This window comes from Anneissia japonica, unplaced genomic scaffold, assembly GCF_011630105.1.
Source record: "Anneissia japonica isolate Jap-2015-1 unplaced genomic scaffold, ASM1163010v1 scaffold287754_len4335492_cov202, whole genome shotgun sequence".
NCBI lineage: Eukaryota > Metazoa > Echinodermata > Crinoidea > Comatulida > Comatulidae > Anneissia > Anneissia japonica.
This window is the reverse complement of record NW_022705543.1, coordinates 1,128,672-1,145,793: the sequence shown is the minus strand read 5'-3', so window position 1 is coordinate 1,145,793 and position 17,122 is coordinate 1,128,672. Positions and strand designations below refer to the sequence as shown.

Sequence of the window (17,122 nt, the reverse complement as noted above, 5' to 3'; positions counted from 1 at the left end):
GTTTATGATGCTCGCCTTCACAGCAAGAGGTAATTTGATAAAGGGGTCTGACCGAAAGAACTTGTTGATTCTTATTTTTAATTAAGGTCAATTTGCGAACTATATCATTGTATTTCATTTACATATTGAGTCCTATCTACAAATATATACATATATGTACAAATATATACATATATGTATAAATATATACATAATATTATACTTTTGATGGCACAAGCTGGATAAATTGGAGGCTGGGATTCATACCATATGGATTATATTGGTCCTTAGGGATAGATTAGCATATTATAATAGGATTTATTTTAAAAACTTCATAAAATGTATAAATCTAATCCAACAGGGAAGGTAACTTTATTGGGACAATACACAACCATAGATAAATACAGATCTCTCTTTATTTAATGACCACCTCTAATTAAAGACCACTTTTCTGTGGTCCCAAATTAACATGTCATTTATTTTTATTTTATTTCGTACTAACCAACAGCGATAACAACCGCCACTAACAGCAGGGGCGGATCCAGAAATGTCCGGAAGGGGTCCGGAAGGGGGGGGGGCGAAAGTTTGGCCGATTGAGACAACACTGTCGTAGGGGGTCCGGGGCATGCCCCCGCCAAAATTTTGTATTCTAGACGCCCGAACATAACATTTGAGGCATTCTGGGCTATCATTTTTTTCTTTTTCTCTCTTTTTTCCCCTTTCTTTTTTCTTTTTTTAGCCCCCAAAAGTGGGGCCGGGGCCGCCCCCCCCTAAATCCGCCCCTGAACAGCTTAAAATACATATAAAATATTTATGTAAATAGATATAAAAATACATACATTAAAAAGTACTAACAACTTTAGATTTAAAACATTTAAACTGTCAAAAAAATAATCAACATCAATATTAGACATACAAAACTTATTATAAAATCGCATAAATGTTTAAATAAACCTCTACATGTAACATCAACACAACTAAAGGGTGGGTTAAAAGACCCCTATTTCGGGTATGCCTGGGCACATGTAAATTGAATAAAGGAACTAATTCACAATCTTTACTGTTTTACAGACCAAAGCTGCTAAAGACCATAAAACCCCAAGTCCCAAAAGTAGTTTTTAATTGGAGGGAGACCTGTATAATATATATATACACAGATATAAATACACGATATAATATACATATTGGAATAAAATCTGGTAAAAATCTACAGAAACAGAAACACAAACAATGAAATTATTTAATTTAAAAGTTTATTTCATGTTGAAAGCACATATAACAATATTTTTATTCAATATATACATCACAAGTTTTATATATTTGCCTCATCATCAAAAAATATAGAGAATATAAACTATTAATACTGATAAAACTTCGCTGCATTATAGTAAGTCAAAATTTAATTGTTTAACAATTTTGTGTAACACACAACAATAAACAATCTTATGTGCTGTATGTATTTTTGTATTTATACTGTATTACAAATCAAAAGCACATAACACAAAAAACAATATGAGTGTAAAGAAGAGACAAAGGGTGCAACCCTACACCAATGGCGGGTGACATCCACAATCATTATAATAATAATCGGTACTGTCATTAACATTAACCAGTCTTCAGCTGCTGATAACATTTTGTGCACAGTTCCTCCTCAGGTACTTCCACACTAGTCCTTCCTCATATAAAGTCATATTATATAATTCATTATAATTTGCATTGTAATGGCATGTTCTTATATTCTAGAATTGCTTATATGCAAATATCCTAGGAAATTTTCTTTTATTGATATAATATAGGTCATTCTTTTTTTAGTTTTAATGGTTTTAATTATATTTACAGTGGCGGATCCAGGAATTTTGAATGGAGGGGGGAGGGCCAGCGCAGGGGCTTTCACAGATAGAGGGCCCATACACCTGAGTCCCACCATGGTTGGGGCTGAGGCAAGAAAATTTATGATTATAGCACCTCTCAATAGCCGGAAATGACACTCTCCAGCTTAAATTTGATCATAATTTTATATTTTTCTCCAGTTTCTTTCATAATTTTAAAAAATTTATGAGGGCGCCCCGGGCTGTCTCAGCCCTTCGCCCCAACCCTCCCCCACCCTAAAACTGCCACTGGTTTACTTTTTGTGCATCTTGAAATAAAAGTGGTTGAAATAAAATATCTTTATATTTGTTGAGGCAATTATACTTTTATATATTCGTTCCTGAAAAACCTTTTTTGTCGGATAACAACTGCTACGATAACTGCGCAACATATAACAACCAAGACTCCTATGGTGATTGAAGCTACCGCGCCACCTGACAGCGAGTCGTGGTCTTCGCTCGGCAATGCAAAAATGTGTTCATCCTGCAGCATGGGTTCTTTCTTGAAGTTTCTCTCTAGAGATTGTTTCTCATTGAAGTACCGGGTTTGGTAATCTGGTGCACTGTTGATGTTGGTGTAGAAGTAGGGGAAATCCAGTTTTGGGCACCTGATTGACTTGTAGTCCCAAACCGTGTCCTTAGATCCTACTGGCTGGATCTGAAGCAGAAAAGAAATGTTAAAACTTTCTAATTAAAATAATAAGATGATGAGTTAATAGAGAGTTTTTGATTTGCGCGACGACATAATGCTACAATGGATTCACTCATCCTCGACCGTCCTACGTTCTCTGCAAAACATAGATTTGGGTCAAACTGCATCCTAGGATTCAGGTGACGATGACGATTGAACGTTCTCGCATACGTCTTTATTATCTAGGCCCTACCGCAGTTGTTAAATCAAAATATCCCTCCTATTATGTAGCACATTGGGGCAGGTTTAAGAAGATGCTAGAGGAAGGAATTAGGTGTGAAGAGGGGAGGAGGTGTGGTTGCATATGGAATAATTTGTACAGTAAATGTTTTTTAAAAGAAAAATTGTTTAAAAAAACCCCAAAATCGTATTTTTAACATGACATTTCAATTTTTCATTCTACCAACCAATAACAGTCAGGCCGTGATTTATTAATCACAGTTTGAATGATTTACTAAACAAAAATATTGATTTCAGCTTGTACACACATACTGGCATGAGTGTGGAAAAACCTCCCTGTAATTAGGCTACGAGGTTAGAGTACAGTATTTTAAGGTATTGATCCCAGAACCCTGGAGTTGGAAGGAGGGCACTCTACTTATTAACCATAGTGCTTTACAACTGAACTTACCATATTATTCCAGAGGGCGATAGCACCAGCAGCATGTCCAATCGCGCTAAAATGAAAGCAGTCTGGAGCAAAGAAGGACAAGTCAGGCGCACCGGTCTAGAAAACAAGCAGAAAAGTATTCACCATTCTTAACTGACAGACTTTCTAAAACATATAAATGAGAATGTCATATACAGTAATTACATACTTTATTGTTTTTACATGTTCATACTGCAATTTTTGTTTTTTTTTGTTTTTTTTGTTCCACTAGTTAACAATTTATACTTGTACTGTACTACTTCTTTCTCTTATAATATTCATTTACAGTTTTTATGCAGGTGGCCAAATTCAGCAAGCTACAATTCATCTTTCAAGCAGGGCTAGAAAAATTTATTTAAAGTAGAAAAATTATTAAAGTAGCAAACTTTCATAGTTGACTTAGCTTAGCAAGGCCTGCATTTTCAGTTATTTTTTTCACGCACTTTAACTCTACAAACAAGAAAGCTACAGCTTCCAATTTTTCTATAAATTACTAATCTACAGTTCCACAGAGCATATATTTCTTACCTCAAGTCTCGGAACATCAGAGTTATGAAACATTGGCTGGTATACAACTGTAAAGTCTTCCTTATTATCATACTTTCCGCTCTCTATAGTAGATTGAAGGAATGCCTAAAGAAAATCAAATGAATATAAAATGAAAAAAAAAAAAAATGTAAATTTACGATGTAAAGATTTCACTTGACCTCAAAGCATTCATCAGTTCCTGCAATGCACAGTGGAGGCTTTAAGATTCAGGAGGATCCCTTCCCCACTGGGGTGCTACTGGCTATGTATCTCTTGCAGCTTAGCTCAGATGGCTAACTGTGTGTGTGTTGAACTGTGAAGATCTCTTGGTCCCCGGTTCAATTCCCATCACTGCTCTCCTTGTGTTTCAGCTGGAGGGCTGAAATACAAGTTACGATTACGCACCATCTTTCGGAAGAGACGTTTAAGCAGTTGGTCCTGTGAGCAATATGGCCCATGTGCATGTTGAAGAACACAGTACACTCTTTCGGAAAAGAGAAAAAAAAGAGATTGTCTGCCGGTGTATTAACCACCAGAACGACGCTACCGGAAACAAGTCTCCGGACTAAGTCGTACATCATTGGTGTGGTTCACACTGAACTACTCCTATCCTATCTTGCAATCAGTTTTAGGTGTCTTCAACCGAAGGTAATCAGTAGACACCTCAAGATTCTTGGAAACAGGGCCAGCAATTGTACAAGAGACGGTGGCTACTTATTTAAAACTTAAATGTTTAGTGACATGGCTTGAGAATGAAGTGTTTTCTTGAAATCTTTACCTGATACTGCTTGTTCAGATGGACAACTTTTTCTAATCGCAGTTGAGATCCAAGTGGGCATGGACACTCAACTCTGTAGAGGAAAGTTAAATAAAAGACTAATACTCTATTGATTGATACAAATGATAATATCACATCAAAGCAGAATTATTTTACTTGCAACATGGATTACATACACAATTCCATCAAGTAAACGGAACCAAACAAAGCAAACAAAGGGTTGCTGGGTGTGCAAAAGCCCAAACTCTCCCAAGCGCATTAAGCATTAAAAACAGGTCTCCATCCAATTGAAAACCATGGGACCAGGGTTTCTATGATCTTTAGCAGCTTTGGTTTCTAGAATAATAAAGATAAAAAATATTTGTTAATTTGGGACCAAAGAAAATTTGTCTTTAATTGGAGGTGGTCTTTTATTGGAGAGGTCATTAATTAGAAGGAGACCAGTATCATCATCTAGGTTAAAACTGAGACATTTATTTTAATTATTTAATTAGTTATATTTATATATATAATTAGTTATATTTCAGCTTCCAACATGTATGTTTCTTATGTGTATTGTATTATTTGATCAATAAATGGAAAAGGTAATTGTATCTTTTTTTGTAGAACAAAACTTACAGATGAAGTGCAAAACACACAGGTGTCCGAAGTTCTCTAATCGATGCAATATTCAAAATACCGACAAGGTTCACAAATGTTCTGGGTAGCTGAAATATTGAAATAAAATCATGCATTATTCAATTTTATTATTTGAATTTAATTGAAAAAAACACCACTTGTATAAGTATGGGATTGGGATTCTCACCACTTAGAGGTGTCATCACCATAAAATACCATACCTTAGCCCAAGCATGGTGGGCTGAGAGTGGTGTAAAACCCTCTACTCTTAATGTTCCTCTTTATGCCTCTTTATTTCAAATTTATAGATCTGCCGAATGTCATCCATAAAAAGGGAAAATAAGTAGGCGGTTCAGATGCTTGCTTTCCAATCCCAGGGTCCTGGGTTCAATTCCACTGCAGAATTTTTTCTCATGACTAGTAAAACAACTCCACTCCCTAAGATATCCCAGCATCAATCCATCCTGTAAGTGGTAAGTGTACATGCAGTTGGATGTGTATGAAAATACACTGATTGTCGAATCCCAAAATCATTGCAGGGTCTTCGGTTGGAGCCCCAAATGGAAACACAATAATTTTTTTTAATCTACTTACCTCATCATGTAATACTTTCAAAGCCTTCTCAATGTTTGCAACATAATTCTCCGCAGTTCGTTCCTCGGGTTTTTTACAAGATTGACATAAGTCATTGCCACCAATGAAAATTGTCACAATTTTCCAGTCACTTTCAATGTCAACTTCTGGGTCCTCCTTTATCTTGGCAACCAAATTTTGTGCCTGCCCTTCTAGGCCACTAATAATGAGATAATATTCATTTAAAAGTATATGAATGTAAATGTACTAATAATAAAAATAATAAATATGATTAAATATGCCAATGAGCCGTTACGTTAACTTGATCAGTGGCAAACTAATGTGGAGTTGGGTCTTAAATTTTTCAAAATTATAAAAAAGTGGAGAAAAAAAGGAAATCATAAAAAAAATAAAACGAAGATTTCTGGCCATCTAGAGGTGCCATAATCATAAATTTTCTTACCGCAGCCCACCCATGATGGGGCTGAGGTGCTGTAGACCTTTCATCTGTGAAAATCCGTCCCCCTGGTCCCCTCTACCTCACCACAGGATTCTCCTTTTTTGAAAGCAATACATTTTTATATGAACCACCAAGCAGCAACACTGTTGTTAGAAGCTTTCCATTGGTGTGATGACAAGGGGAACTCGATTGAAATGTAGAATGGACTTATACTCATCTGTGACTGTCGTCGTGTGCGCTCTGCAATCTATTGTAAATCCTTGTTTTACGTTGAGCAAGTGAAGATGTCAAAAATGCAAGAATATATCCGCCTCACCACTACAGATGCTCAGTAGTACAGTATAACCAATGCTTATTGGTTTGAAAATATTTTAAAAAGTAATTCTACAAATTATACATGACTGGTTCATTGGTTGAAATAACAACTCTGAACTTACATGGCCTTCGCTCCTGGCACTGCTACATTGAAGTGCGCCCTCCGGGATTTTGTTCTTGCAATACCAACTGAATACCCATACAAGTCTGGGTTGTATTGCCGCAGTATATCTAACACGAAAAAAAAAATTCAAATGATACTCAATTTTTCAGTTGTATGCTTATATTTGAATTTCATATATCTTTTGACTTTCATTCATTGGAACATAATTCACTAATTTTTTACTTATTATTATTCTTAGATTTTTTCATAGAGGATACATGATAAAAATACATTATGATTTCAGGGGCAGATTTAGAGGTAGGTGAGCCTCAGGGGCTTAGCCAGAAAAACACAATAGGCCATCCAAAATGGAAGCCAGTGGTCGTGGCACTGAGGCAATGGGCGGGCCATGCCCATCTTTAGGATTCCCCACAAAATATTGGTATGAAAACAACATACATTCAATCAATAAATGTTGTTTTTATCAAACATAAATATGATTTAGCTTTAGTTTAATGTATTTTAAGAATATAAAGAATTTGCTAAAAGTAGACCAGGCCCAATTAGGCTAGGCTGAGCTGATTAGGCCAAGCCGTCACGGTAAGTGTTCGCTCTAAATAGTAGGCCGTCCAAAAGACGGCTGGACAGCTCTCTGGCTAAGCCTATGGTGAGCGTTCTAAACAGGTTTATGCTAACCCCAACCCCATAAAATGTTGTTAATGTATGTTTTTATAAGTAGGTGTTGATTTAAACCATCTGAAATAAAGAGTATCAACCCTCTGGCCCTCACTGTCAGACAGTTTAGCCCCACCCCCTCCCCTCCAATGCATCCTAGAACCACCACTGGTTAGAGCATCCTAGGGATGACACAATTTCCCCAAAATATTATCTTATTAACATATGAATCTATTATGTTTTAAAACAGTGTCCTAATAATCTAAGGGTTTATAACAACTTGGCTTTCTAACTCAGTTGGAGGAAGATATTTTAAAATTTTTTTTTTTATTCAAAATAAATCACTTACTTGTAAGTGTAGGATTTTCAGGAAGGCTTTCATCACCACCAATCCTGTTGAGAATAGCAGAAACTTACTTTACATAAAAATTTTCTTACTAGAAAGATTTTACTATCTGCATCTATATTCAAACACATAATTTTGCTATTATTTTTCAGTTTCTCCCTTGATCTTCCCACTAAGCCATGCAGTCACTGTGTTGTACAACGTCCTCCGCTCCATGTAAGTGCTAGACGACGCAACGCCGTCTGCTGATTGTCGGTGGTCGTCTTAACGGATCGTCACTAAAGCGATCAGTTGCGAGTGCGTCGTCCTGTTGCGTTCTTCTTCTCTTTCATAGAATTGTGTTGGCCGACGACCGTCGACCGCAGCGAGTACTCAACTTTAAACACATGTTTTTATTTTTAAGTATTTTGCATAATTACGTATCAAATAATATAGTAATAAATTTAATATTAACAGAAAAAAATAAATCTTTAACTATTCTGGGTGTAATATCATGTTAGTAATATTATTATAATAGACCCACCCTACTCAAAACCCCACTCAACTTTTATTCTCGAAAAGTTCACTTACAATTTTAAAGGACTATTTCAAATTCTGAGTATTTATTGCTACTTGAGCCATCAAGGGCAATTATCCGCTATTAAAAAGAAATTCATAATCACATTTATAACAATTAAATTCACATTACAATTTTAAAGGACTACTTCTAGATTCTGAGTATCTATTGATACTTGAGCCATCAAGGGCAATTATCTGCTATCACAAAGAAATTCATGATCACATATCATTTATAACAATCACATAACTATCACAATCTTCTAAACAAATTAAATTAAGAAAGTATAAAAATTAAGAGCTGCCTTAATATATCTGAAGGAGTGCTTCAAGAGCCAGGTTGTAAAGGAGACTGTTTTTTTTTTTTAGTTCAGATTTTGATTATAAGGGTATTTTTTAAGATAAAGAAGTAGATAAGGTTTTAGTATTTCCTTGTCTCAATAATCAATACTTAAACTTACGACCAGGATACACCACGATACTGTAAGAGAACTGCAGGAACAGTTTCGCTTAGAGCTCCATTGGCAGCCTACAACAAAGAAACGATATAAGTAACGGTAAAAGGAAAGATGAAATCTTGAATACTACTACATCATCACCATCACCTCTACAGTACCGCCGCCACAACTATGATCATGTATTATCATCATCTTTAGCCTCATCTTCATCATCACCATTATCATCTTGAGCATCATCCTCTACATTATCATCCTCATCATTTAACTTGAGCATCAGAAAGAAAGTGTTATATTACCACCACACAATAAAAACCAGCATCACCATTATCATCTCATCCTCATCATTATCATCATCATCAACATCATCTTGAGCATTATCGTCACTCTTATCATATCATCATCTTTAACATAATCACCATCATAACTATTATCATCCTCATCATCCTCATCATCATCATCATCAAAGTCATCTTGAGCATCATCCTTATCCTTATCACAATATCACCATTATTATCATTATCATCATCCTTATCACCATTATCCCTATGCCCGATCACATCAGAATCTTAAAATGATTGAGTACTTACTGTAATGGAGTCTCCAATGGCTCCAATAACTTTTATATCACCAGGTTGTAACTGGTGAACTAAGAAAAAGAAACAAATATAAAGTAAACAATTTTATTATTCACTTAATTAGGACCAATAAGGTGAAAGAGCTTCAGAAATATTACAAATGGCAGGATGCTATAAGGTTTATTTTGTTTATGATTCAAAAATATGTTATTGTGTGTTTCTTCTGTATTATTATGATAAAATTTTAACATTTCATTTTCACATAGGGGTTGTTTTTATGTTTAGATTTAGTATACAGAAGGTTGCAATATTGAGAGCTGCCCTGACAGTGTTTGCACTCCAGGTATTCATAATGTATTCTTCTCTTTGTAATGTTTTTGTTGTATTGTTACCTGAAAATTGCATAAAATGAATATGGTCATGATGACATCACATTAATTATCAAAGAATATTTAATAGTCTGGATAGAGTTTTACACAAAGAAAAATAGGCTCCCAGCTGGAGCATGTGTCTATACTCTGCCTACTGTATCACCTTTACTAATAAAGTATCCACATGGGATTCGATTATCAGGAAATATGTGGTGTTGTATTTTTTTATGAATTTTGTACAGTAATAAGGTACTTAAGACAACACATGACCCATCATGCACATGCGGATTTTGATGACAACATAGTGACACAAAAAACCTTTACTCACACATTTAGAGAGTAGAGTGGTTTAAAGCTAATCTGCTCTTGTTTCACTTTTTGTTTCATCTGTCGTATTTTAATTTTCTTTAATTCACATTTTTTTTATATTGTCTGTCGAAGTACCATAAATTGTTTACACAATTAAAGTCAGCATGTCGGGGTAAAAGCAATAATGGCCTGTCTAATTTATGATAAAAAATTAAGAAATAATTGAATAGGAAAATTATTTCTTAAGGTTTCAGTTTTCCTTAATTTACCTATTCATTGATTCTCTTTTGAAATAAAGAATTGTTAATAGAATTAACCTCAGCATTCAATGTGAAGGTGAAAGCAATAATGGCTGTTCATATTTATAATTAAAAAGTAATAAATAATTTCACTGTAATTATTTCTTACCAACCTGATGTTGGGATTTCCTTTGATCCAGCAGTTGAACAGGTAAATTCACCTGAAGGTAACACATTTCCCTGAAATAAATAATGAAATTATAGTAATTATATTCACAAATTGTAGTAATTAATAATAATTAGTTCTTTTACAGTATGAAATTGTGATCAAAATAGGTCTACAGACTATATAGGAAACAAGTACGATTTAATTTTTAAAATAAATGTTTAAGTAAAGGATAAAAGAGAAAAGAGGAAATAAACAGGGCAAGTTATCAGCCATGCTAAAAGGACTACCCACTTAAAATATAGTTGAATAAATATGTAGTAATAATATTACAATAATTATGTTTATAACATGGCAAATAATACAAAAAAATGTAATCATGAAGACATCTGATTTGGTACAATTTGAGGGCTATTATGCTACATTACCCATTTGCAACTTATATGCACTTAGGACTTTGACAAGCCATAAAAACAGATCAATAATTACCCTACATTACAATGATTACACTAGGTACCTATATTTGAACAACAAGATATAAGAACAAGGAAGATTCTATTGCATTGAAGGTGCAAAGTGATTATGTAACAAAGCCTCTATAAATATACATTTATCTATTTTCATTACTCTATTATGCCGCCACAATTACATGTTATCTCAACATTTCCATTTAGAACCTGGGTAGATTTGCTTGATGTACCCAACAGACCAATCATTTACTGAAATGTCAATATTGTTGACATAAATTGTTTATACTAGACTGTAAAAACCTATAAACAGCCTATAAGGTCACCAAGGGCTGAGATAACAATGGGTGAAGGTGAAACAACATTTTAAAATTCCTTGGTCAGCAGATGGTCAGTATTGATATTACATCCCTCCCCCTCCTCCTGTTATACCCCAGTAATCTTCTGGAAATTGAAATAGGTCTAAGATTTATATTATATATTTCAAATCTTATTTGAAGGTAATGCCTTATATTGTGAAAATGTCCAAGCTTTAACGGTAACAAATAACTGATATCCAAAAACAGTCATTAAAAATATTAATTAAAAAAATAACAATAATATTTATAAAAAAACTAAAATCTTCTAACCTAAAAAATGTTTTATTTATAATAATAATATTAATAATGATAATAATGTTGATAATAATGATGATGATGATAATATTAATTTGCAACTTTAAGGTACAACAACAAAGTCAGATGATTAAATAAACAGAAAAATTGATCTAAAATGTTAATAATGAAGACAATCCATTTTATAAAGACAGAATATTTTAAAGAAAGTATCTTTTGGATTCAGGAACTAAAAACAATTTTAAGACGGTTTAGCCAAGTTGCTAGTTTATTGCAGCACATTGGGTTTAAGTGAATGCAAAAAAATAGATGAAAGATGGAAAATGTAACTGACTTGGTTACATAATCTATCTCTTCCCTATTACTCAATTCATGGAGACATAAAAATATCTCCATGCCAAATTTGGTAAATATGGATTTTTTTTTTTAAAGAATGGTACTTACCCATGCTCTAGCTGGCTCACTTTTTGGGGGAACCTCATGAATTGATATATTGGCTAAAGCTTTTTCCAGTGTACCTTTAAAGAAATAAATAAAATATATATATATATATATATCATATCAAACTTAGGGTAGTAGATATTTTAAGGGTGGGCAAGTGATAACTTTTTTACTCTAAATAATAGATTAAAGATTTTTAAAATGAATAAGGGTGTTAATAAAGGTGGATGGACGGTCATGAAATTAGCTTTAGACTAGGTGGAAAACTTCAAGGCACCATAACTACATTCCTGATCCTGATTACATCCCTACTATTTTTTCATTAGTATCAAAGTACTGCATTTCTTTTCTGTGAAATCAGAGGCCAAAATAATTTATAGAAACACCAACGAAGCCTTACCATCGGTCCAATAGGAAGAATCATCATCAACTGACTCTGAAGTACTTGTAGAGATGAATACAACCACAATTGCAAGGAAAACAATGAATCCTTTAGAAGTATCCATCTTGTTAGCACATTGAGTGTTCAAAGCTTATAGAACTGCAGTGAAAATGTATCAACTCTGTTCCTAAACTTGGTGTTAACTGTGTAACTGGATGACAATGCAGAACATCCACGATCAAAATAATCCTGTAAGTTTCTGATTGGTCGGTCATCCATGAGTGGTTTGATTGTATCAGAGCGTTGCATATCATAAACATCAAATTCGAAACCTAGATGCTATAAATAGACCAGATAACTACTATTCAATGAGTGTGTTTTGGTATTAACAATAACTGGGTCAAGATGGTCACTCATAAAACATGATATGCTTTGACATCAGCAAATTTTGTGGGATATTGATATATAATAGAATTGATATTCATCTTGAGACTCAGATTTCAATTTGTAAACATTTGTTGAACAGAGAGGCAGGGATGGGATGCAGTTTTTAAATAAGCAATATTTTCAAAACTTCTAATTCAAGAGTGTTTAATTCTGAGACCCCTCTAATTTAAGACCACTTATTCAAAGAACCAAATAACAATCATCAATCTTTTGATACAAAGCTTAACCCTCTAATTGGAGACAGAACCCCAAGAGACCACCCCAAATTTTCTGGTACCAATGGTGGTCTTGTATTGGAGGGTGAGCATGCGTATTTTGATCATCATTGTAAATTCCAATCCAATGTAGTCATTTATATTAAAGCACCTTTCTTTATTAATTCCAAAATGTTGACAGTGATACACCCAATTTAGTGTTCCTCTTCCTTGTTCCCTTTCCCATTGTTGTACCCACCCTCTTTCTTTGTGCCCACCGTTTTTGCCTCCCTTGCTTAGTGTCCTACACCTTGTTCCCTTTTGCCCAGCCAGTTTTTAAATATTTGATTAACTTTTAATATGTTTCTGACTGCAAAGGTTAATAATTTATTAACTTTTAAACAGAAACAGATTGGGATAATAGTTTTTGTTGATACACAGAAATTTTGCTACAAAAATCCTTAAATTTCTTACTAACCAAGGATGCAAAAGAATAGGAAAGTTGTTATGTAATTGTCTGTTAGTTGACGGGAAAATATACTTCTATATTTGTACTGAATAGTAATCACTTGTCCCCTGGTCAGTTTAGGGGTTTCAATAGCTTATTTAAGCGAATTCAGAGTCTACTAATATGTAGAAAATTGTATATAATTTTTTCACCTCGATGAATGGTGGGTTTTCTATGCGACAGAGAAGGGGGAACCCTGGCCCCCAACACACCCCAGCCCCTGGTTCTTTAAAAAAATATTTGATTAACTTTTAGTATGTTTCTGATTGCAAAGGTTAATAATTTATTAACTTTTAAACAGAAACAGATTGTGATAATAGTTTTTGTTGATACACAGAAATTTTTCTACAAAAATTCTTAAATTTCTTACTAGCCAAGGATGCAAAAGAATGGGAAAGTTGTTATGTAATTGTCTGTTAGTTGACGGGAAAATATAGTTCTATTTTTGTACTGAATAGTAATCACTTGTCCCCTGGTTAGTTTAGGAGTTTCAAAAGCTTATTTAAGCGATTTCAGATTCTACTAATATGTAGAAAATTGCATATAATTTTTTCACCTCGACGAATAGTGGGTTTTTTCTGCAACAGGGGAGGGGGAAACCTGGCCCCACCAACCTTGGCCCCTGGTTCTTTTAAAAAATGTTCTGATATGTTTTACAATTATAAACAAGTAGTATAATTTTCTTGATTTCTGGCAAAGCCTGTCAGATCAGAGAAATCCTTGGATTTCTAAGTACTACAGATGACATGCCTCGAGTACCAGGCCTAAATCTATTAAAACATACCCTACACATAACCACTATTAAATACTATGAGTATCATTAATAAAAAATACAACAAACATGACACAGGCTTACCATATTTTCTAGGCAGGTACTCCTTCACACTTTCTGGTTTTAACTAGCCCAATCTCTTCCATCCTCTAACAAGCCAGGATATGGACAACCAGATTGTTATTTGAGTTGCTAGCAAGATGGTCACACCCAGCAACAGGACATTCAAAGGGGCCGTCTGGTATTTTTGGCAGCACTTGCATGTTGACTGTTTGCTGTTAAGTGGAAAGCTCCAACTGAGCTAGGCCTACAGCGATTGTAGATGACAGCTATCACAGGCAGATAATACCGGTAGAGGTCTATTTTTATCACTTCTGGCGTGATGTACAAGCGAAATTGTAGGCCTATCATTTATTGCAATAATCACACTAAATCATGAAACAACCTCTCACATTTATTAGCAAACGCAACAACCGGTTATCCTCCTTTTTCATTTTCCTTAGAGGGTGTAATGTTCAAATTTCGCGATCCAGTTTGGTCACTTGTGGTCGTACACATCAATCTTAAAATGTACATTAATTTTATGTAATTTTAAAAAACTTATAAAAAACTATTATTCGTAACAAATCACTAGTATTATTGACCAACACAGTAGCCAGACTGTAAAGGTCTTCCCGAATAATATATCCTCCGTACAAAAATTAGGCGTAGAAATCCGTCTCCAAATAAGGGCTGGCTTCTGCGCGAATTTTGTCAAATATTGCCTTGACCTAAGGCCAACAAAAAAAAATTCTTTTGGCCACGTTTTGGGAAAATTAAAAAAACGACGCAATGAGACTTAGTGGATATCTTATGACAAATCTTGTGGCAAACTTGCCAATACTTTCTGGCATACCCCTGCAAACCTGAGGAATCAAGCTCGCTAGTAAGTGCGACAAACTGGGAAGCTAAATTCCTCAAATAACAGCTTTCAAAGAACAAAGGCTTTGACGGAATCATTTTGCTACCTAGGCCCATAAACTGCAGTCGCACCATCTACAACAACCATATTGTTATTGGATCAGTGACAGGTGGCCTCCTGAACAATGGTTTCTTCATCAACATCACACCTTATGCAGTTTATCGAAAAATCATCAAACAAGCCAAAGGGGTGTGACCTTGGGAGAAAAGCCTGGGTCCATTTGAACAGACTACGCAGTGGTGTAGACTGCACAAAGCTCTTCCTCCACAAGACAGAGTGCAGAATACCCACCCGGAATTGTGACTGTGGAGAGCCACAAACCATCAATTACATCATCGATGATTGTGAGTCTCCAAGAGGCATGCCTGGGTTGATTGAATTGAAGAAAGGTGAAAAAGAAGTTAGCTGATTGAAGACGGATCTTCCATTGTGATTGATTTTGGACTTACACGAATGAACCCGAGGGAGCGATGCAGTAATAAGTTTCCATTTTGCGCAAGCATTTCCATAGCGATTTACTGCGCAAAATTTGAGCTGGTTAGATAGTAACTTCATATAAAAGCTGCAAAAAAAGCAGTATTTTATTAAAGCATTTTAAACAAAATAGTACCAAGTATACGAATATCTTTCTAACAGATTAGACCTAGGCTAGGATATAATAGGACGATCTATTTCTTAGATAGGTAAATTCATGAATTGAAACCAATAAATGAACTGATGGAAAATGCCTATCTCAGTCAGGTGCAGCCTAGGGCCATTCATCAGCATTCCTTCTACATACAGACAGGCCTAGCCCATGGGCTATTTGATTGGCTTACAAATAAATACGTCTAACTCATTTCATCTTAATCATTGTCTACATCTTCAACCATACTTTGGCCTACCTTAAGTCCTAGGTAGACCTATAAATATTATTAAATATACATACATATTAATATTCAATACCTGAATGATCTCATAAACATTACTGTTTACACACCATCAACAGAGCCAATTTTCAAAGCGTAAGAAGGTGAGCCCTCTACAGTTAATTATCGCCGCAAACTTTAAAAACTTTCATGCGCATGCACAGGTATCCTTCCCACCCTGGCCTTATATTTATCCCCCTCTATCCTTGTAAATAAAATATGCTATTTATTTTTATTTCTATATTGTATTTATCTTATTGTTATCTGCATAGCGTCTTTTTTTAATCGAAGAAAAATACAGAAAAAAAAGCAAAATAAATTTCTCCTGAATTATAAAATACAAGGAGGCAATACAAGAGAGAGAAAAAACAAACATACAGAAAGTTGAGGATGTGAATGGACCTTTCCATAGTGTCAAACTTCTGACCAATCAGAACAGGGAGGAATATGTGCACTTGTCCAAAAAACACGTGTTGTCCATTAGCTGATCTGGAGGGGGTCAGAGGTCCTGACCCCCCCCCCCCGGGGGGGGGGGGTCAGAGGTCCTGACCCCCCCCCACCTTTGGGCAAAAAAAATAAATAAATAAATAAAATAAAATAAAAAATTCTTGACCCGTGAGCTGAAATTTTTGTTGTTACAATGAAAAAATTAGAAGTCTGGATTCATTGAATTGTTTTCAAGAGAGAGAAAACCTATATTTTTAATGACTTAAATGGTCATTAAAAGACACCTCAGAAATCGGGAAAGCTCATTTCCTGCTATCAGGAACCAACATTTTCCCGGAGGAGCACCACCGACCTCCTTTCCTTTTGGGTTTTATCAATTCATAGAAAAAGGAATCGTAATGCAACTACTCATTTTTTTTCTGTATGTATACCGGTACACACATAGGCCTATTTACTATAGGCCTAATAATAATGAGGGAAATATATAACCTGACCGTTTTCAAGAGGGGATAAAACCTTGAATTTTGAAGACCTTAAGGCATTATAAGGCAATTCAGAAATCTAGAAAGCTCAATTCCAGCCATCTAGGAATCAACAATTTTGCGGACCCTCCTTTCTTTTTGAGGATTTTAGAAACATTCTGACCCCCTCCTAAATTTGAACCCAGATCCGCCCCTGTTGTGCCACAGGTACGGTACAAACGCATATTTTTCAATTAAGCAACA

The 17,122-nt window shown here is 34.9% G+C and overlaps 1 protein-coding gene across 2 annotated transcripts; it reads right to left on the bottom strand.

The window, feature by feature from the left end:
- Nucleotides 1-1,219: 1,219 nt before the first annotated feature.
- LOC117105721 (phospholipase B1, membrane-associated-like) lies at nt 1,220-16,006 on the bottom strand. 2 transcript variants are annotated; one of them, XM_033246966.1, is made up of 16 exons: nt 15,988-16,006; nt 15,492-15,604; nt 14,166-14,643; nt 12,179-12,499; nt 11,782-11,855; nt 10,264-10,330; nt 9,184-9,242; nt 8,600-8,667; nt 7,587-7,630; nt 6,582-6,690; nt 5,706-5,904; nt 5,112-5,200; nt 4,494-4,566; nt 3,716-3,820; nt 3,170-3,265; nt 1,220-2,505 (listed from the first exon to the last, which is right to left on the bottom strand). In XM_033246966.1, exons 4-16 carry the CDS (start codon nt 12,282-12,284, stop codon nt 2,167-2,169), a joined length of 1,428 nt encoding a protein of 475 aa, XP_033102857.1. In that variant the 5' UTR covers nt 12,285-12,499; nt 14,166-14,643; nt 15,492-15,604; nt 15,988-16,006; the 3' UTR covers nt 1,220-2,166. The 2 variants fall into 2 exon arrangements, with proteins under 2 accessions (XP_033102857.1, XP_033102858.1); XM_033246967.1 differs by lacking the exon at nt 15,988-16,006 and having other exon boundaries at nt 14,166-14,851; nt 15,492-15,596.
- Between the last annotated feature and the right edge of the window lie 1,116 nt (nt 16,007-17,122).